The sequence below is a fragment of the Microcebus murinus genome, chromosome 7 (assembly GCF_040939455.1).
Source record: "Microcebus murinus isolate Inina chromosome 7, M.murinus_Inina_mat1.0, whole genome shotgun sequence".
NCBI classification, from domain to species: Eukaryota; Metazoa; Chordata; class Mammalia; order Primates; family Cheirogaleidae; genus Microcebus; species Microcebus murinus.
Genome location: NC_134110.1, coordinates 24185509 through 24206228, shown reverse-complemented (window position 1 = coordinate 24206228; position 20720 = coordinate 24185509). Strand labels below are relative to the sequence as shown.

General features: G+C 41.4%; 1 protein-coding gene and 1 pseudogene across 2 annotated transcripts in view; one reads left to right on the top strand and one right to left on the bottom strand.

Moving 5' to 3' along the window:
* Positions 1 to 4360: 4360 nt before the first annotated feature.
* Positions 4361 to 8447, bottom strand: LOC105868817 (ubiquitin-conjugating enzyme E2 L3-like; annotated as a pseudogene).
* Positions 8448 to 8544: 97 nt separating this feature from the next.
* HERC2 (HECT and RLD domain containing E3 ubiquitin protein ligase 2) overlaps positions 8545 to 20720 on the top strand; it is a 188814-nt gene continuing 176638 nt past the window's right edge. For both annotated transcript variants that reach the window (XM_076004890.1, XM_076004889.1), the window contains exons 1-2: positions 8545 to 8886; positions 9524 to 9626. In XM_076004890.1, coding sequence (XP_075861005.1) covers positions 9555 to 9626 — 72 coding nt within the window. In that variant the 5' untranslated portion in view covers positions 8545 to 8886; positions 9524 to 9554. The remainder of the gene's footprint in view (positions 8887 to 9523; positions 9627 to 20720) is intronic.

Sequence of the window (20720 nt, the reverse complement as noted above, 5' to 3'; positions counted from 1 at the left end):
CAACTAAAAATATATAGAAAAAATTAGGCGGGCATGGCGGCGCGCATGTCTGTAATCCCAGCTACTTGGGAGGCTGAGGCAGAAGGATTGCTTGAGCCCAGGAGTTTGAGGTTTGCTGTGAGCTAGGCTGACACCACAGCACTCTAGCCAGGGCAACAGAGTGAGACTCCATCTCAAAAAAAAAAAAAAAGGTAGTGGCTATAGATGCTCAAGTGGAACTTAACTGTGATGAATGACCATATTTTGTTGTTTGCTGGGGTACTAATGGAGATGTTAGAGACTGAGGAGCCTGGGACGAGGGTGTATAAATGTCTGTCGAGTAAAGTTTGAAGACTTCCAAGGAGCAAATATTCCACCTGGAAATGTGAAAACTGAACCTATAACTTTGGTGAACCATATTGTAGTTCAGTCCAACTATACTTTCTGGTGAAGAAAATTAGTAATGTAAGAAAATGGAAAGAGAAGCTCAACTTCTATTTCATATATAATCATTTGTGACAATGGCTTCTTTTCTGAACTCTTCCTCTGCGTCTTTTTAAACAAAGAACACAGAGGCTGAGGCAGGAAGATAGTTTGACACAAGCCTCAGCAACAGTGAGACCCCATCTCTATCAAAGAGAAAAGAAAAACAAAAAGAAAAAAAATACACAAAACAACAAAACCTAGCCTGGCACTGTGACATGCGCCTGTAGTCCCAGCTACCCAGGAGGCTGAGGCAGAAGGATCACTTATAGCCCAGGAGTTGGAGCTTGCAGTGAGCTACCATGACATCACTAACCAGGGACACCAAATGAGACTCTGTCTCAACAAAAAAACAAGGCAACTGAGCACCCCCCATGCAAAACCCTGCCCCTTCATTTAAAAATAAAATTAAATTAAATTAAATAAAGAACACAGAATTTAAAAATACATTTATACTTTGAAAATATTTACTTATGTAATTACCTTTATGAGTATTCTTTATTTCTTCATGTTGACTCAAGTTACTGTCTGCTGAGTTTTTATTTCAACCTGAAGAACTCCCACCATTAGCACTTCTTTCTTTTTTTTTGAGACAGAATGTCACTCTGTTACCTGGGCTAGAGTGCCATGGCGTCAGCCTAGCTCACAGCAACCTCAAACTCCTGGCCTCAAGCAATCCTTCTGCCTCAGCTTCCTGAGTAGCTGGGACTACAGGCATATGCCACCATGCCCGCCTAATTTTTTTCTATATATTTTTAGTTGGCCAATTAATTTCTTTCTATTTTTAGTAGAGATGGGGTCTTGCTGTTGCTCAGGCTGGTTTCAAACTCCTGACCTTGAGCGATCCACCCACCTCGGCCTCCCAGAGTGCTAGGATTACAGGCATGAGCCACTGCTCCTGGCCTCCATTAGTACTTCTTAGAAAACAGATCTGCTAGCAAAGACTTCTCTCATTTTTTAAATTTATCTGGGAATGCCTTAATTTATCCCTTATTTATTTATTTAGGCAGGGTCTTGCTCTGTTGCCCAGGGTAGAGTGCAGTGGCATGATCATAGTTCACTGCAGCCTTCAACTCCTGGGCTCAAGTGATCCTCTTGCCTCAGCCTCCTGAGTAACTGGCAGTATAGGTTCATGCCACCATGCCCAGCTAATCTATTTTTTGTAGGGATGGGGTTTCACTATTTCCTAGGCTGGTCTTGAATGCCTGGGCTCAAGCCATCCTCCCACCTCAGCCTCCCAAAGTGCTAGGGATAGAGGTGTGAGCCACTGTGCCTGGCCAATTTCTCCTTTATTTTTCAAAGGCAGTTTTGCTGGATATAGAATTCTTTTTTTTTTTTTTTTTTTTTTTTGAGACAGAGTCTCACTTTATTGCCCAGGCTAGAGTGAGTGCCATGGTGTCAGCCTAGCTCACAGCAACCTCAAACTCCTGGGCTCAAGTAATCCTTCTGCCTCAGCCTCCCAAGTAGCTGGGACTACAGGCATGTACCACCATGCCCAGCTAATTTTTTCTATATATATTAGTTGGCCAATTAATTTCTTTCTATTTCTAGTTGAGACAGGGTCTCGCTCTTGCTCAGGCTGGTTTCGAACTCCTGACCTTGAGCAATCCACCCGCTTTGGCCTCCCAGAGTGCTAGATTTATAGGCATGAGCCACCTCACCCGGCCCATTGTTCATTCTTTATTCTTTTTTCATTTTGTTCCTCAGATGAGTTAATTTTAATTGACCTATCTTCAAGTCACTGTTTTTTTTCTTTTCCATGCTCAACTATGCTATTCAGCTCCTCAAGTGAATTTTTCATTTTAATTATTGTAGTTTTCAACACCAGAATTTCTACTTGGTTTATTTTTATGGTTTCTATCTCTTTATTGATATTCTGTTGGGTGAGGCATCATTCTCAAAGTTTCCTTTAGTTCCTTAGACATGGTCTCCTTTAGTTCTTTGAATAATATTAAACTAGTTGATTTAAAATCTTTGTCTTGGGCGGGGTGCAATGGTTCATACCCTGTAATCCTAGCATTTGGGGAGGGCGAGCCAGGAGGAGTGCTTGAGGCCAATTTAAGACCAGCCTGAACTGGTGAGACATTGTCTCTGCCAAAAATTCAGTCAGGTATGGTGGCATGTACCTATAGCCCAGCTACTAAGGAGGCTGGAGCAGGAGGATCACTTGGGCCCAGGAGTTCAAGGTTATAGTGAGCTATGATGATGCCACTGCACTCTAAGCAGGCAACAGAGTGAGACTTTATCTCAAAAAAATATTTGTCTAGTATTAATAAGTCCAATATCTGGGCTTTCTCAGGGACTGCTTCTGTTGACTGATTTTTTTCCTACTATGTATGGGCCATATTTTCTTTATCCTTTACATGTTTCATAATTTTTCATTGAAAACTGAAAATTCTAAATAAGAGGCAACTCTTTAAGTTGATTTCTCTCCCGTCCCTAGGGTTTGTTGTTGTTGCTCCTTGTTATAGTTATTATTGTTTGTTCAATGATCTTTCTAAACTAATTCTGTAAAGTCTATATTCTTTGTCATGTGTAGTCACTGAAGTCTCTGTTCTGTTAACTTAATATTTAGTTAATGATTGGACAGAGATTTCCTTAAATTTCTGGAGCCCAAAATTCTTCCAATATGTTTGTGTGTGTGTGTGTCTGTTGGGACATGCCTTCAACACTCAGGCAGTTTAAAGTTCTGCCCTAGCCTTCTCTTCCTGTTTTGATGGTCTCCTGGTCAATCAGAGGTGAGATCTTAGGTCCTGCTCAGGTATTTCCAGAGCATGCACAGAACCCTACACATGCAAGTGGCCTTCTAGATTTCCCATGCCACCATTCCTGGCAGCAAACTTTTTTTTTTTTTTTTAATTCTAAGGTCAATTTTTATTTCTACAAAAAAAGGCAGTCAAAACAATATAAAACACATTTAAAGGACATTACTGAGTGCGCTTCAAGTGGAGCTTGACTCTGCAAAGGCTGTGAGTCCCAAGGGAGAGGGAAGGCCATCTTGTTCCTGGCTGGGCCACCGGCTGCTCCAAAGGGGCCAGTGGGGGTCCCAGTGACCCCAGACTGGTGCCAGTTCAATAGCCGAGTCCCGCCATTGCCGCAAAGGATCAAACTGTACCTCGGGAGGGCTGTGGTGGGGCTGCTGCACTGAGGAGGTGGAGCACGAGCTCCATGGCACATTCAGATGGAGCTTGGTGACAGATGAGCTTGGAATTTCAAATGGATGTTCTGGCTTTAGCATGGCGTGCAGGGACCAGCAGATCTTCTAAAATGGCTGCAGGGAGGGGTGCCAACCTTTGGCCTCAGGAGCCTTTCTGGTGCGAGATTTCATCACACACAGCATGCACAGCGTCCTCTGGCTGGCAGGCCCTCCCTTCGGGGTCACCACAGACTTGTTATTGAAGGGTTTCCCTGTGCAGGCTGGCTGAGTCGCAGTTCAGTCACGCACACTGATGTCGGGGTTTGCCCATTTAATCGATGTTACCATGGTTAATACAAGCCTGACTTTTCCACAAGAGCTAAGCCTGCCTTTAAATGGCTTTTTTTTTTGGTGGGGGTGGTCAGGAGGGGTGTAGTTGTTAGTTTGTTTTTAAAAATTTTTAAAGGATGTTATAGATGAGTCAGGAGAATTTAAACCAACTCCCATTATGGGAAGTCCAACAATGGAGAAGAAAAGCCACCAGAAACTCCGAGCTGTCTCTTCTCCTGTGCAGAGGAGATGGGCCTGGGTCTGGGGAAGTGAATAAATGAGGAATAAACTGAATGCAAGAACATGGGAGTTGCAAGGGAAGAGAAAAAGAAGGGGAACCACAACCTTTTTTTTTTTTAACCTTATGGGCTAAATGTGACTTGAAAATTTTGGATAAATTTGGACAAGAAAAGAAACACCAATCTTTTGAAGTAGATTGAAGCAGTGATTTTTAAAACAAAGAAAGCAGAACTAGAACATCTTAAATTTTTAATCCTTTCTTTACAGGTTACCTAAACCACTTTTGATTAAGAAAACTGTAGAAAGTTAGTAACTGCCACAAGCGAACGCCAGGCAGTGGCACGTGTCAATTTTCCACAGAGTCCTGCTTTGTGGGATGTCTGAATGCACTGCTCGGGGTCTCTGCTCACACTTGCTGGAATCAATCGCGGCAGATTTTAGTCCACAGGTCGCTTTTCCCCATATTTCTTTGTAAACTCTTCAGCATTCTTACAGAATTTTTTACGGTCCTTAGAGTATTCTTCAGCTAGGTCAGCCTGGAGTGGGTGCTTGGGCTGGGGGTCGTTCACCAGTGCTATGAGGGACTAGATTACTTGGTCGGTTTTGGTTGCTGGCTTCCAGTTTTCAGCACTAATTACTGGCAGACAGACCTGCCCCTTTTCATCAATGTTCGGGTGATAGATCTTTGTTTTAAACGTGATCTTCGGTGGTTTGAATGGGTACTCTGCTGGAAAATTGATTTCAATTCTGAAGGCCTCCTTATCATATGGAGGGTTGTCAGGAACAATAAGCCCTTGCCAAGTCAATAAGTTAGCTTCATCAACCTGGATGTTACAGAAGTTTTTCATTCTACATTTGCGGATTTCTTCAAGCTCCTTCATCAGCCTCCTGCTGGCCGCCATCTTGGATCTGGTGCTGCTGCCTCCCCAGAATGCATTCTGGCAGCAAACTTTTTAAAAAGAGCCAGATAATAATTATTTTAAGCTGTCAGACATACAGACAAGATTGCAACTACTCAACTCCAGTTGCAGTTCAAGAAGCCCAAAAAAATACAAAAATAAATGAGTATAGCTATGTTCCAATAGCTACACTTTTTTTGAGGAAAAAGGCAACCATCCCATAGGATATAGGTTGCTGATCCCTGGTTTAAACCATTATTTGAGCTTCATATTTTGATGATTTTGTTTCTTTCTTTTTTTTTTTTAAGCCACCCTGGTGAGGAGCTGAGGAGTGCAGGAACAAGACTCATCCAGCCCTAGCCACCCAGTGTTGGGTGTGATGATTTGATTTTTTATTGTGAGAAGTTTTTTTTTTTTTTTTTTTTTTTTGAGACAGAGTCTCGCTTTGTTGTCCAGGCTAGAGTGAGTGCCGTGGCGTCAGCCTAGCTCACAGCAACCTCAAACTCCTGGGCTCCAGTGATCCTTCTGCCTCAGCCTCCCGAGTAGCTGGGACTACAGGCATGTGCCACCATGCCCGGCTAATTTTTTATATATATATCAGTTGGCCAATTAATTTCTTTCTATTTATAGTAGAGACGGGGTCTCGCTCTTGCTCAGGCTGGTTTTGAACTCCTGACCTTGAGCAATCCGCCCGCCTCGGCCTCCCAAGAGCTAGGATTACAGGCGTGAGCCACAGCGCCCGGCCTATTGTGAGAAGTTTTACTGTTCTTTTTTTATATTTGATTGGGGTTTCTTTATTTCTGTCTTTTCTTTTTACTCTCTTGTTTTCTCAGGATTTTAAATTCTATCTTGTATTTATCCAAATATATATTCCTTTATATTTTTATCAGGTCAACTTAATATCCGAAGTCCTTGGTGGCCAGAGTCAGCACTTAGTTTATCTATTGACAATCACGCATGGTAGTTATTTTCCTTGTATGTTTTACAATTCATACAAAATTTATAGTTCATGTTTGGCTGATTTGACCTGTAGGAATACAGAGGGTAAGGGATTGAAAGTGTATTTTCCTTCAGAGAGAATTGGGGTTTGACTCTACCAGGCTCCCCAGAATGCTGCCAATATGGAATAAGTGCTGGGCTTTTAGTTTTCTGGGCCATGGGAATGGTAGAGTCATTTTCAAACCTCAAAAATATGTAGTGCTATGTTTAAACATTCTGAGATGAGGTTTTAAACTTTGTTTTCATTCAGTGCTAAAATAGTTTTTTTTTGTTATTTTTCTTTAGCAGGTAGAATTTTTCTGATCTACAAGTTCTTAAATCTCTACAAGGATTTTGGCTTCATATGTACATGTAAAAAAGATTAAGATTACACTTCTCAATCTAGTATAGGTCCCAAGCCTTTTCTCCTTAGCTTGTTGGATCCAGGTGTCTAGGTTGCAAGTAAAAGCAACTACTCCCATACTGGGCGCAATGGCTCACACCTGTAATACTAGCACTCTGGGATGCCAAGGTGGGAGGATTGCTTGAGTCTCAGAGTTGGAGGTGCAGTGAGTTATAATCATATCAGGGCACTCTAGCCAGGGCAATAAGAGCGAGACCTTGTCTTTAAAAAAAAAAATAAGGCCAGGTGCGGTGGCTCACGCCTATAATCCTAGCACTCTGGGAGGCCAAGGCGGGCAGATCGCTGGAGGTCAGGAGTTTGAAACCAGCCTGAGCAAGAGCGAGACCCTGTCTCTACTAGAAATAGAAAGAAATTAATTGGCCAACTAATATATATAGAAAAAATTAGCTTGGCATGGTGGCGCATGCCTGTAGTCCCAGCTACTCAGGAGGCTGAGGCAGGAGGATTGCTTGAGCCCAGGAGTTTGAGGTTGCTGTGAGCTAGGCTGACGCCATGGCACTCACTCTAGCCTGGGCAACAAAGCGAGACTCTTTCTCAAAAAATAAAAATAATAAAAAATATAAAAGCAACTACTCACCTGGCATTATGACCTTGCATCTTCTATTTTTGTACCCCAACTCTCCCGGTTACAAATAAGGGTAATTATTATAGAGCAAGGAGGCCTTGATTCCTGTACTTGTCAGAATCAAAGTCTCTAGGTTCTGAGTATAGGTAACTACTCTTTGGGCAAGAAAGCCATTTGTCCTCTTCTTTTGCTATTTCAATTCTCTAGGTTTTGAGTAACGGTAATTACTTCCAGGGTAAAACACCTTGTGTCCTTTATGTGTTGAATCCCAAATTGTAGGTTTGGAGTATCAGCTACTATTACCAGAATACTAAATCTTGTCTCCTTTGCTTGTTAAAAGATTTGCTGTACAAGATCCAAGTATGAGCAATTCTTCCCTGGACAACAAGGCCTCGTCTCCCCTTTACATTGGACCCAATGTTTCCAGGTTCTGAGGAAGAACAACTCCTATATGATCATCATGGCCTTTTGTCATTTGCTTCTTGGACCCAAGTTCCCTAGGTTCTAAGCATGGACAATAACATCCAGGGCACCTCTTTTGTTCTGTTTGTGAATCTTTGGTTTCTAGGATCCAATTCTGGGCAAGTATTTCTTAAGCAAGAAAGCTTCATGTCCTCTTTGTATTGGATCCAGAATGTCCAGATTCTGAGGATGGGCAGCTACACCCAGAATACCAGATATTAAATCCTCTGGTTGGTAGAAAACAAATATACCTATATTGTGAGAATGGGCAACTACTTCTAATAACCGTAGCCTTTTCCTCACTGCTCTCTCAGAGGATGTGAATAAACAGAACCACTCCCAGGGCAACAAGACCTTGTTCATTCTACTTTTAACATTCCAGATTTCTAGGTTCTGAGTATGGGTAACAACTCCTACCACAATTAGGCCTTGGTCCCTCTGCTTGTTGACTTTTAAATCTCTGGGTGCTGACTTGAGTATGTGCACTTATAACTTCAAGCCATATCTTCACAGTGTGTTAGATCTCAAGATGGGATTTAATTACTTTACTCCATACTTGACAAAATTTGACTTTAATCACTTAGTTGCATCTCAAAAATTTTGATATGTTGTATTTTAATTTTTATTCAATTATTTTCTATTTCCTTTGACATTTCTTCTTTGACCTTTAGATTATTTAGACGTGCAGTGTTTAGTTTACAAGTGTTTGGAGATTGTCCTGCGATTTACTGATTTGCAGTTTAATTACCTTATTATCATAGAACATACTTCGTATGATTTCAACTGTTTCACATTCTTAAATTCTGTTGTATGATCGCTGGTTTAGACGAGGGCTGACTTCCTTGTCCTCATATAACTGCTCCATGTATTCTGCCCAAGATTTTTGTTGCATTCAGTGGGACAGACAGGCGTAAGCTCTTGCAGGCCGGGGCTGACTCCCTGAGGCGTGTCCTCAGCCTGGGGAGGAGTATCAGACTCGCCACCTGACCCGCGCAGCCCTACATCCTCCCGCTTCCGCTGGCGTTACCAGGAGCTCTGAGAGACCAGGCGAAGTCTCGGACTGGGTGCGCGCGAACCTGCGTGCGTGCGGCGGATGTCCCTCCTTCCGGCGCCTGCGGTTGGCTCTGCCTGAGCTCCAAGGAAGAAGAGCGGGATTGTAGGAAGCTGGAGAGTCAAGAGGGGCGACTAAGGGGCTCCTCTTCCCCATTGGCTGTGACCGCGGAGCTGCCTCGCTGTGATTGGCTGGGCTCCAGGGGGCGGCAGGCCCGCGTCGGCCCTCCCCACAGGTCGCGAGAGGCGCCGGGATCGCGAGCGCCGGCTGAGCCAGCGGTGGCCGGGAAGCTGTGTCCGCAAGCCGGCAGGGCGAGGCGGCTGGGCTGCTGCGCCTCAGGTCCTCGTCCCGGGGCGCAAGGGCGGCCGGTGGCGGGGGCGGTGTGAGACTCGGGCCGGGGGGCGGCCGAGCCCGGGCGGCGGGTGTTGGCGCCGCGGCCGGACCTGGGCCTGCGCGGACCGCCCGCGGCGCGATCTCCGGCTGTCTTTCCATTTCTAAGTGATTATTGTTGTGGGTTTTTCTGCTGACGTGACTTTTGATTAATTTGTTTCACGCACCACGCACTGGTCTAGGGTAAAGCGGCAGGTGCATGCTGGTGTCATTTGTCGTTGAAATGATGGGCTTCCTTCCTGTCTTCTGTTTGTGTGTATACCTTTTGGATTTAAAGGAAAGGGGATGACATTGTGATTTGGTGTCCAATGACCGTCTATTCTCAAGGTCTTTTCAACGTGGTACACAAACTGGGCGAACCCTATCTATGTTGAAAGTAGGCTTTTCCTTCCTCCCTCTCTCCATCTTTACCTCTCCCTCTCTCGTCCTCTCAGTCCCCTCCCCCAACTCTTCTCTCCTTTTTCTGTTTTTCATTTTTCTTTTTCTTCTTTTTTTTTTCCTACATTAAACCTTGTGGGAGGGATCTTTGTAAAATTTTTTTAAAATAAGATGCTTTAGGTCTTCAATATTTCTGTTTTACTTGCAGGCCTGGCAACTGGGAAGAAGCTGGAGGAAAGATGCCCTCTGAATCTTTCTGTTTGGTTGCCCAGGCTCGACTTGACTCCAAATGGTTGAAAACAGATATACAGGTGGGGTTTGACATGCCTTTTTCGTGGTGTTTTCTTGCCTCCGTATTTAAATTTCTGGTTTAAGGCTTTTTTTTTTAGGGTTTGTCAGTTGGATCTTTTAAAGAGATGTCAATTAGATCTTCCTGTATTAGAGAAGCAGGTTTATTTCCTCCAACTTAAGATGTAATAATTTTTATGACTATTTTTGTAGATTGTATATGGCTGCATTTTAATTAGTTATTTTTAAATGCAAGAAACTTGAGGTCTAGTTATGAAAATTTTTTCCTTTTTGTTATTGTTTGAGAAGGCTGTATCATTTCCAACCATATCTTGGTGATTGTTGTTTGTTATTGATAGTTTTTGAGATGTTCACTTAACTGTGTGGGGGAAAATTCAAGAGGTGACATGTAGATTTATTATGGCCTGCAGAAACTCCCTTGTTTTATGGGATTTTGTGTTTGTGTTTCCCGAGAGTTGAGAGTTCAGTTGAGCTGTTTGTTTTATATTTGTAACAGGTCTTATTTAGAGTGCTTGGACTTTCGTATTAGGAACATGAGGAAACAGAATGGTGGCCTTAGACTCTGTTGTTTTGATTTAACAAGATAATTATAAACTTGTCAGGAAATTGTAAAATAAATAATACTAGTGATATTTTTGTAGATGATTGTTTACCCCCAGGCTAGTTTTGTTTGCAAATGGTTTGAAAAACTACTTTTGGAACTCCATATCACCAGCAAAAAGAAGTGTCTAGAATATTTTGTAGTATATATGTGTTTTTCCTCTTCCCTGAGGCTAACCATTTCAAGTATTTCTCAAGTAATCTACCTTTTATAAAATCTTACATAGCACTTCACTGTTCATCAGGTAGTATAGTCTGTAAGCAGTAGTTGATCCTAGGTACTTGTAGGGAAGTGTTATTGCCCTTTCCTATTATTTTCTTTTTTCCTTTTTTTTTTTTTTTGTGGCAGGATCTTGCTCTGTTGCCTAGGCTAGAGTGCAGTGGCATCATCATAGCTCACTGCAACCTCAAACTCCTGGGTGATCCTCCTGGCTCAGCCTCCTTAGTAGCTGGGACTGCAGACATGAGCCACCAATCTGGATAATTTTTTAGAGAAGGGCGTCTTGCTCTTGCTCAGGCTGGTCTTGAACTCCTGGCCTCAAGCAGTCCTCCTGCTTCAGCCTCCCAAAGTGCTAGTATTATAGGCGTGAGCCACCTGGCCAGGCTTTTTTTCTTTTTAAATAGGTGTTGAGTGCTGGTAAATATGGGAGCCAGTGTTTAGAACTGTGTTGTAGATGATGGGATTGTTATTAATGGTATAATGTTAGATAAGACAGAGCACAAAGAATTGGGTTAAGAATTGGTATAGTTACTCTCTTGGTTTAAATATTTCCTTTTATTTAACTATTATGGTCTGTTTTTCTTTTCTTTTCTTTTTTCTTTTTTTTGTTGAGACAAGAGTCTCGCTCTGTTGCTTGGACTAGAGTGCTGTGGTGTCAGCCTAGCTCATAGCAACCTCAAACTCCTGGCCTCAAACAATCCTTCTTCCTCAGCCTCCTGAGTAGCTCAGACTACAGGCATGCACCACCATGGCTAGCTAATTTTTGCTATATATTTTTAGTTGGCCAATTAATTTCTATTTTTAGTAGAGACAGGGTCTTGCTCTTGCTCTTGCTCAGGCTGGTTTCAGACTCCCAACCTAGAGTGATCCGCCCACCTCAGCCTCCCAGAGTGCTAGGATAACAGGCATGAGCCAGCACACCTGGCTAAGAATTGTTTCTATATTAGTGTTTATGTGTTTTGAGAAACTTGTTGAAGTAAAGAACCTTGCATAATGAAGATTTTCCCTCAGGAGTCGTAATTGATTAACTGCTATGAATTTTAGTGTCTTGATCTAAAATCATTTTAATGCTGAAATGTTCCTATGATGAGTTAGGCAGATATACATACATTGAAACACCATTTATGTCTTAGAGTGCTTGTTATTTTGATTTTGATTTGTTTTTAAATTTTCATTTATTTATTTGTTTTTAGAGACAGAGTCTCACTCTGTCTCCTGGGGTAGAGTGCGGTGGCATGATCATAGTTCAATACAGCCTTGAACTCCTGGGCTCAAGGGATCCTTCCTCCTCCGCCTCCTGAGTAGTGGGGACTATAGGTGTGTGCCACAACGTCCGACTAATTTTTAAATATTTTGTAAACATGGGGTCTTGCTGTGTTGCCCAGGCTGGTCTTGAACTTCTGACCTTAAGTTATTCTCACACCTCGGCCTCCCAAAGTGCTGGAATTATATGTGTGAGCCACTGCACCCAGCCAACTTTTGATTTATTCAGTGTAATACACACATTTCAAATATTATTAGAAAGTCTTCCAAAAGACTTCCAAAGAAGTCTCCTTCTAGGAGAAAGTGAAGAGACTAGAGTTAGGATAGAGAAAAAATGTGTTATGGGTATTTGTGCTATTTAAACAGTGTGAAAAAAGTAATTAGTGACTTGTTTTATATGCTTTCTCCAGCATTGCTTATTAAATGTGAAGAACGTATGTTGTTGTTTTACCCTAACGAGTTAGACATAGTTACTCTTTGGGACCTCTTTGCAGGCATACATTACAAATGGAAGCCTTGTGCTGACAGGCTGTAACCTTATCTTGGGGATGGCTCTCCCACCTGGAGTGGGAAGCCCCCCATTCCTTACTTAGGACTTTTGTATTGGAAATGGAATTGACACCTGGTTAATGAATAATATGTGGGGTAGAAGCTTGTTTCTTAGCCATAGGATTTAGCAGATATATTTTCTATAGCTATTTTTGGTTGAAATGGCCTTGAAATTTTTAGTAACTTTAGAGAGGAAAAGTTTTTGGAGTGTGAAAACTTTTACTGTATGTGTATTGTAGAGAACACTGGTCCTTGACTTGTTGATTGTATTAATAGACCTTTAGATGAGTCAGGTCTGGGACCCTGCAACCAGCAGCTTCTAATGGAGGACCTATTATATACCAGGCACATATCTGGCTTTTACATATATAACACTTTCAAGTTTTAACACTCTTCTGATTGTTATGTGTAGTTACTTGAATCACCATGTTTTCCTTCACTACTTTCTTGAAGAGGCAATAAAATACAGAGCTAAGTTAGCCACATCACTTTTTATTTTTATAGTAAAAGTACTTCTATCTGATGTGATTGGTAGTTTTTCAGTGGACCAAAAAGTCAACCAAGCATTAAGAACTATATAAAATAATAAAACACTATGCCTTAAAAGCATTTGATTTTTGAGACATGAATATTTATTTGCCTGTCTTGATGTAAGGCTAAGGGCATGTTTTTGAGCATGGGTCCAGAATGGGAATTATCCTGCCCTTTCTTGCATAAGCTGCACTCAGATGAATTTCCTACAGTTTCTATTTTTGGATTCTTTGAAGTGGCACATGAAATTAGATATGCATGAAGCAATTTTTTTTTTAACTTTTTATTTTGAAATAATAACAGACTCACAGGAAGTTGTAAGGAAAGTAGAGAGGTCACTGTGTACTCTTTACTCAGTGGTTACATCTCATGTAACTATGGTACATTATCAAAACCCAGAAGTTGCACTGGCAGTGTGTGTGTGTGTGTAGTTCTGTGCCCTTCCATCAAATGTGTCTGTTCATGTAACAGTTACTACAATTAGGATACAGAACTATTTTATCACTATAAAGATCTCCCTCTTGTTACCCCTTATAGTCACATCTACCCTCCTCCTGCCACCATCTCTAATTCCTGGCAATCTGTTCTCCATCTCTGTAATTTTGTTATTGTGAGATTATTGTATTGTATGTGACTTTCTGAGATTGGCTTGTTCACTTAGCATAATGCCCTTGTGGTCCATCAAAGCATTTGAGTGTATCAGTAGTTAAATTGGAACCATTTATTTGTCTCTTCTAAAACTTGATCTTAGCCAAAAGGCTGAGAAGCGGTTGTCTCTTCCTTTTTTTTTTTTTTTTTTTTTTTTTTGAGACAGATTCTCGCTTTGTTGCCCAGGCTAGAGTGAGTGCCGTGGCGTCAGCCTGGCTCACAGCAACCTCAATCTCCTGGGCTCAGCGATCCTACTGCCTCAGCCTCCTGAGTAGCTGGGACTACAGGCATGCGCCACCATGCCCGGCTAATTTTTTGTATATATATTTTTAGTTTGTCAATTAATTTATTTCTATTTTTGGTAGAGACGGGGTCTCGCTCAGGCTGGTTTCGAACTCCTGACCTTGAGCAATCCGCCCGCCTCGGCCTCCCAAAGTGCTAGGATTACAGGCGTGAGCCACCACGCCCGGCCGCAGCTAATTTTTTGTATATATTAGTTGGCCAATTAATTTCTTTCTATTTATAGTAGAGACGGGGTCTCGCTCTTGCTCAGGCTGGTTTCGAACTCCTGACCTCGAGCAATCCGCCCGCCTCGGCCTCCCAGAGAGCTAGGATTACAGGCGTGAGCCACCGCGCCCGGCCTCTTCTTCTAATTATCAATTTAAAATGATTAAACATAAAATAAGCTTTTAAAATTAAACTTAAATTTATTGAATATAAATATTATCACTTTATGCTTAGAAATATTAGTATATTAAAAAGTTTAATTGTGAACATCTTGATAAATTCCATTCTCAAGTTTTCTGACTAATAATGCACTTGATAGATGACATGTAGAAATAAAAGAATTTTATAAATATAGGTAGCTTAATTGGTGTTTTTTTTTTTTTTTTTTTGAGACAGAGTCTCGCTTTGTTGCCCAGGCTAGAGTGAGTGCCGTGGCGTCAGCCTAGCTCACAGCAACCTCAAACTCCTGGGCTCAAGCGATCCTTCTGTCTCAGCCTCCCAAGTAGCTGGGACTACAGGCATGGGCCACCATGCCCGGCAATTTTTTCTATATATATTAGTTGGCCAATTAGTTTCTTTCTATTTTTAGTAGAGACGGGGGGCTCTTGCTCAGGCTGGTTTCGAACTCCTGACCTCGAGCAATCCGCCCGCCTTGGCCTCCCAGAGAGCTAGGATTACAGGCGTGAGCCACCACGCCCGGCCGCTAATTGGTGTTTTTTAGAACTAGATTGTAAAAGGTGCTCTTTGCCTCCAGCATCCACATGCAGCTTTCTCAATAGAAAGGTTTTTGTTTATAAGATTCCATGATGAAAAAGAGGATTTGGTAACCCTTTATATGACATTTTGCCAGGGTAATTCAAAATATGCAGCATTGTTTTTTTTTTTTTTATTTTTATTTTTATTATTTTTTTTTTTTGAGAGTTGGGGCCAAACCACGTGGCTTTATTATACACTCGTGGACGAGGTTCTGGGGTCCAAAGAGAGGGGGGCCCCAGAAGTCGAGCATTGTTAATTTAGATGTTCCTATGCTGATATTAAACAAAATCTTCAAATGAAAACTTGACTCTACTGTTTTGTTTTAAAGGGGAAAAAACTCAAAAGACACAATGTCTTATTGTGCCTTTTTAGTAATGCTTATGTCTGTCTAGCTAAGGTCATTTTCAGCACCAAACTTTTCTTTGATGGAGAACTTGAATAGGAATGAAAAGAAAAGCAATATATACTTTTGTATAACTTTTATCACAAGGCTATTTAGAATACCATAACTGAATTTACTGTAAAATATTGATGCTTTCCAATTTAGAATGATATAACTTTAGTAGATTTTAGGAGTACTCTTATAGTAAAATAATTAATAGTCCACTCTAACATGCAAATAATTTTCCTATATATTGTACTTTTCCTTTACAACCTCCATCTTTGTGCTTCAAAGGGTTAAAATAATAATTAGTTTTGAATAATATCATTTAAAAATGGACTAATTAATTCTGCAAACATTTCTTGAAAATGTATCCTGTCAGTGAGGCAAGCACCAGGGAGATGAGGATTTAAAACAGATCCTACCCACAAGGTGCCTGAAGTCCAGTTGGGAAGTGAGATAGACAGGGATGGTGTGATGTGATGCAAGCTGTGTGAGGGGTGCCCAGGGCTGGCAGCTGTTACTGTGCACCATTAAAGGGCTGATACTGCTGCTCATAATAGTAGTAACTCAAGAACCATGCCTAGCCCAGAGTCGAGATGGAGTGTTTCTGCGCTACGAAGATGAACAGAAAACAGCTTTTGCCCTTGAGAGGATGCTAGTCCCATGGGTTAGTGGAGGATAAAACATGATACTACATAAATATAACAACTAAGGATGAGTGCCATGGTGGAGGCGTATGCAGAATATTGGGAAGTCCAGAGGATGATGCCACCTGTTCTCTCGTGGAGTTTAGTTCTTTCTGTGCTTTGTCATTTATACTCCCCAACCCCAACATTTAGTGTCCTCCTTTCTCCTCACTGCCATAGTCTTTTCAAAGACTTGTTTCAAGACTTAGGTCAAAGTTCCTACCTAGCAAATACCTCCAAATTTTCAAATTAATTAGGGTGAAATCATAATGACTTCTTGTGATGACTTTCATGTTTATAGAGTAAATAGCATTGCTCACTTTTTTATTCATGACTTTGATTATTTGTATCATCCCCATATTTTGAATCTTGTCAGGATTTTATAAATTTTATTGGTCTTTGTTTTTTAAAGAACTAACTTTTAGCTTTGGTCCTTAGAAAAGACTATTAATAATAATATTAGTTATCAGGAAAAGGAAATGAGTTTACTGTCAGACTTTGATGACAATTATAGAAAATTGAATAACATATTTAAGGAACCCAGGAAAAGAATATGTGAGTCAAGGATTTTATGTTCCAGCAAAATTGACTTTTCAGGTAAAAAACAAATTTATCAATGAGCAATAACTCAGGGAATACTGTTCCCATCAACCCTTCCTGAGGAATTGAGTAAAGAAAGATCTTTAGACAATTGAATGTAGGTCAGCATTGGAGTGGTGGTGGACATTAAACTACAGTTATGGGCAGGACTTAGTGGCTCATGCCTGTAATCCTAGCATTTTGAGAGTCCGAGGTAAGGTTCACTTGAGGCCAGGAGTTTGAGACCAGCCTGGGCAACATAGCGAGACCTCATCTCTAAAAAAAAAAAATTAACTGGGCATGGTGGCACGTGCCTATAGTCCCAGCTACTTGGGAGGTTGAGGCAGGAGGATCACTTGAGCCCAGGAGTTTGAGGCTGCAGTAGCTATGATCACGTCACTGCACTCTAGCTCGTGTGACAGAGCAAGACCCTGTCTCTAAAAACAAAACAGGCATGGTGGCTCACACTGGTAATTCTAGCACTCTGGGAGGCTGAGGTGGGAGGAGCTCAGGAGTTGGAGACCAGCCTGAGCAAGAGTGAGACCCTATCTCTACTAAAAATAGAAAAATTAGCTGGGTGTGGTGGGTCTTGCCTGTAGTCCCAGCTACTTGGGAGGTTGAGGCAGGAGGATCGCTTGAGCCCAGGAGTTTGAGGTTACAGTGAGCTAGGCTGATGCCATGGCACTCTAGCCTGAAATACAGAGTGCGACTGTACTCAAAAACATAACAAAACTTAGAATTATGCATAAAACCTAGACTACATGAGTGTTAAAAGAGAAAGAGCATAAGTTATAGACATCATAGATAATGGTGTGACTGTTCTGCAGTGTCCATTAATCTCATGCATTGAAGTTTTCACTTTAAGGTTCCACTTGAGTCTTTTTTATATCTTGTTTTATTCCTTATAACATCCATGTTCTCCTATTTGTGAGCATAGGGAGCATATCTATAATAGAGCTTTTAAAGTCTTGTCTGCTAATTTTATCATCTCTATCACTTCTAGATCTGTTTTTATTGGTTGATTCTATCATTTCTATTGACTCCTTGCTCTTGTTATGAGGGCATTTGCATGCCTGCTAATTTTTGATTGAATGCTAGACATTATAAATATTATGCTATTCTGTGCTAGATTTTGTTTTGTTTCCTTGAAGATAGCATTACTTTTATTCTGGCATGCATGTAAGTTAGTTGGGATAGATTTGTTCTTTTCAAAGCTTAATCCTAATTTTGTTAGGGCTGATCTACACAGCCTTTACTTTTGGGCTAATTTATCGACACTACTAAAACAATACTTTTCTTAGGTCTCTACCTCCTTGGTGTTTTGGGAGGTCTTTCCATTCTGGTATTTGGAAACGCAAGCCTTCCATACTGTGTAAATCATGGAGATTCTACTTACTCCTTTCTGGTGCTTCTTTGCCCAGGCTTGGGTAGTTTTCTTAGCTTAGGCCCAGATCGGTACTTAGCCAAAATACCGATCTTTGGCTAAGTACGGATCTGGGCCTAGGCTAGATCGGTACTTAGCCAAAGATTCAAGGGATACCCCTCCTCATCTGCAGAGCTTGCTCTCTCCTGTTGGCTGATCTGTCTCAACTCGATGAGACCTCTGGGCTCCATTTGGGTTCCCCCTTCCTGTGCTGCAGCCTGGAAGCTGCTGCTGGGCAGTGTTTCTCTTCCCTTGGGGATCATAGTTTTGGACTGTCTGTTGTCCAGTGTTTGAAAACAGCTGTTTGATGGATTCTGTCTAGTTTTCTAGTTGATTACATCAGGGAGGTAATTTCTAAAGAATTAATCCTTCACAGACAGAGGGAGCACAGGCCTTTCCAATTGGTTTTTAATCTAATTCATTGAGTTTTTGATTTTAACTATTGTATTTTTCAGTTCCAGAATTTTCATGTTTTTTTTTAAATCAATTTTTTTGAGGTATACTTATATTTATTAAATACATCCGTTTTAAATGTTTAGTTTGAAGTGCTTCACAGTTTGTTTAACTGACACTTTAGGTAATTTTTTATAGTTTCCATTTGTTTGTTGAAATTGTCAATATGATCTTTTAATTGCTTGAACATATTAAATGTAGTTACTTTAAAAGTGTGTTTACAAACCTGGTGTGACTTCTTAGATGCCTCAACTGCTCTCTCTTTCCCTGTTGGTTGACTCATGCCTATGCTGGCCCTCTGCTTCCATTTTCTCCTGTTATGTCACATGACAGGCTTGGGTCATTGCTTCCCACCAGCCAGTGACACAGCCTGGAAGGTGTGGGGAGAGTGGGTGCTAGTTCTCCAGGGCATGAACATGCACCACTTGGCAGGGATAGATAAGGGAACTGGGTGTTTTTTTTTTTTTTTGAGACAGAGTCTCACTGTGTTGCCTAGGCTAGAGTGCCATGGCGTCAGCCTATCTCACAGCAACCTGAAACTCCTGGGCTCAAGCGATCCTTCTGTCTCAGCCTCCCTAGTAGCTGGGACTACAAGCATGCGCCACCATGCCCGGCTAATTTTTTCTATATATATTTTTAGTTGGCCAATTAATTTCTTTCTATTTTTATTAGAGATAATAACCAGCTCAGGCTGGTTTTGAACTCCTGAACTTGAGTGATCCTCCTCTTCGGCCTCCCAGAGTGCTAGGATTACAAGTGTGAGCCACTGTGCCCGGCTGGAACTGGGTGTTTTAATTTTCCCCTTTTTTCTTTCCTCCTCGAACTGTTCTGTGATGTGTTTTCTTCTTGCAAACCTTCTGGAAAAGTCCCATATGCCTAGCGAATGTGCCTGTTGAACAGTCATATTTGCAGCTCACTGAGAAGAGGTAGCCGGTACACTAACACAGGAGTTGGCAAACTTTTTCTGTAAAATGTCCAGGTACTAAATATGTTTGTGGGCTATATGTAGTCTTTTATAACTACTCACTTTGGCTGTTGGCATGCAAAAGCAACCACAAAACAAGTGAGCTTTATCGATACTGGAATTTGAATGTCATAATTTTCATGTGTTCAAATATTCTTTTGATTATTTTTCAATCATTGAAAAATGTAAAACCACGTTAGCTGACCCTTGTAGTAACACACCACATACTCTAAGGTGTCTCCTTGTCCTACTTCCCCCTTTTCCTTACCCCACTGCCTGAGCTGGCATCTTGCTGAGTAAAGTGGCAGCACTTCAGTTTCTTCTTCAGGCTCGTGGTCTTAGTACAAAGTCTGTGTCTGTATTTCTGTTTTCAGGATCTGTTCTTGGTCTATTTTCAATTTTTAAAATGTTTTTATTTTTCAATCATGTGGTCTTGTCTCTTTTCCATTATTATTTTTGTTTGTGTTCCAGATACTGTATATGACATATTGCAGTGATAATTTGAACTCTGGGTAATGATCTCTTCCTCCAGAGAGGGTATTCTAGGCCAGAAGTACTAGCAATCCAGTTGGGAGTTGAGAGGATTCACAGTTGGGCTCGTTCCCTTTGAAGGCTGGTCTGCTTCTAATCCACTGTACTCCTGGTATGTGGCCCTTCGAGGTTCTACTGAGAACATGGAGTGTTTAGCAGGCTTCCCTGTTCTGCTGAGGGCCCTGCGCTCTAGCCTGGTCTCTAAGCCTTGGGGGTCTCACTGGAGCTTCTTGGTCTCAGCCCTGCTCGCTTAGGTTGTCTGGTTTCTTCCTCTTGTGGGTCTTAGGCTTGCTTGTCATCAGTTCCTTGGTACTTCTTCAGCATCTTCAAACAGATGTACCTTTTGTTCTGCTGGCCTTTCTAGTTTTTCTAGGAACCTGTTCCTAAAAGTTTTTGAAATTGGTATGGTGTGCTATGTTCAATAGATACTTAGTATTTTTATGTAGGATTAAGGAAAAAAGCCATATACCTTTACTTTAGTCATCTGCAAATATTTGAACAGATTACATTTCAGGCAAATTTTAAAGATATGAAAACAAACATTTCCTAACCTATAAGTTCATCAAAAGGCCATTTATTCATTTGTCATATTATTCTATTTTGGATTACATTGCCTAACTCTACAGTTGTGAGGTAGTCATTTTAATAAATGCCTTAGGGTCTGCTTGCCTAATACTCTTTAGTGTTAAGGTGTTGGTGGGACCTGTTGGGGGGGGGCTTCATGGCTCCCCAGGCCACCACGCTGCAGGTGGGGTGCAGTTGTGGTGTGGGTGGGAAGAGAACAAGCCTGAATAGGCCTCTTTCCAGATCCCACCTCTAAGAGCCTCAGTGTTGTGTGGTTTTTGGTCAAGTAACTGAAGCTCTTATTTCCAGTTTACTGACTTACATAGATTGGCCCAGTACTTCCCCTTTTACTGGGTTCTTTTGATGATGAAAGTACCTTTACTTGCTGTGTCACTTCAGAGGTGTGAGTAATGTGAGAGCAAGTTGGAAAAGGGTCC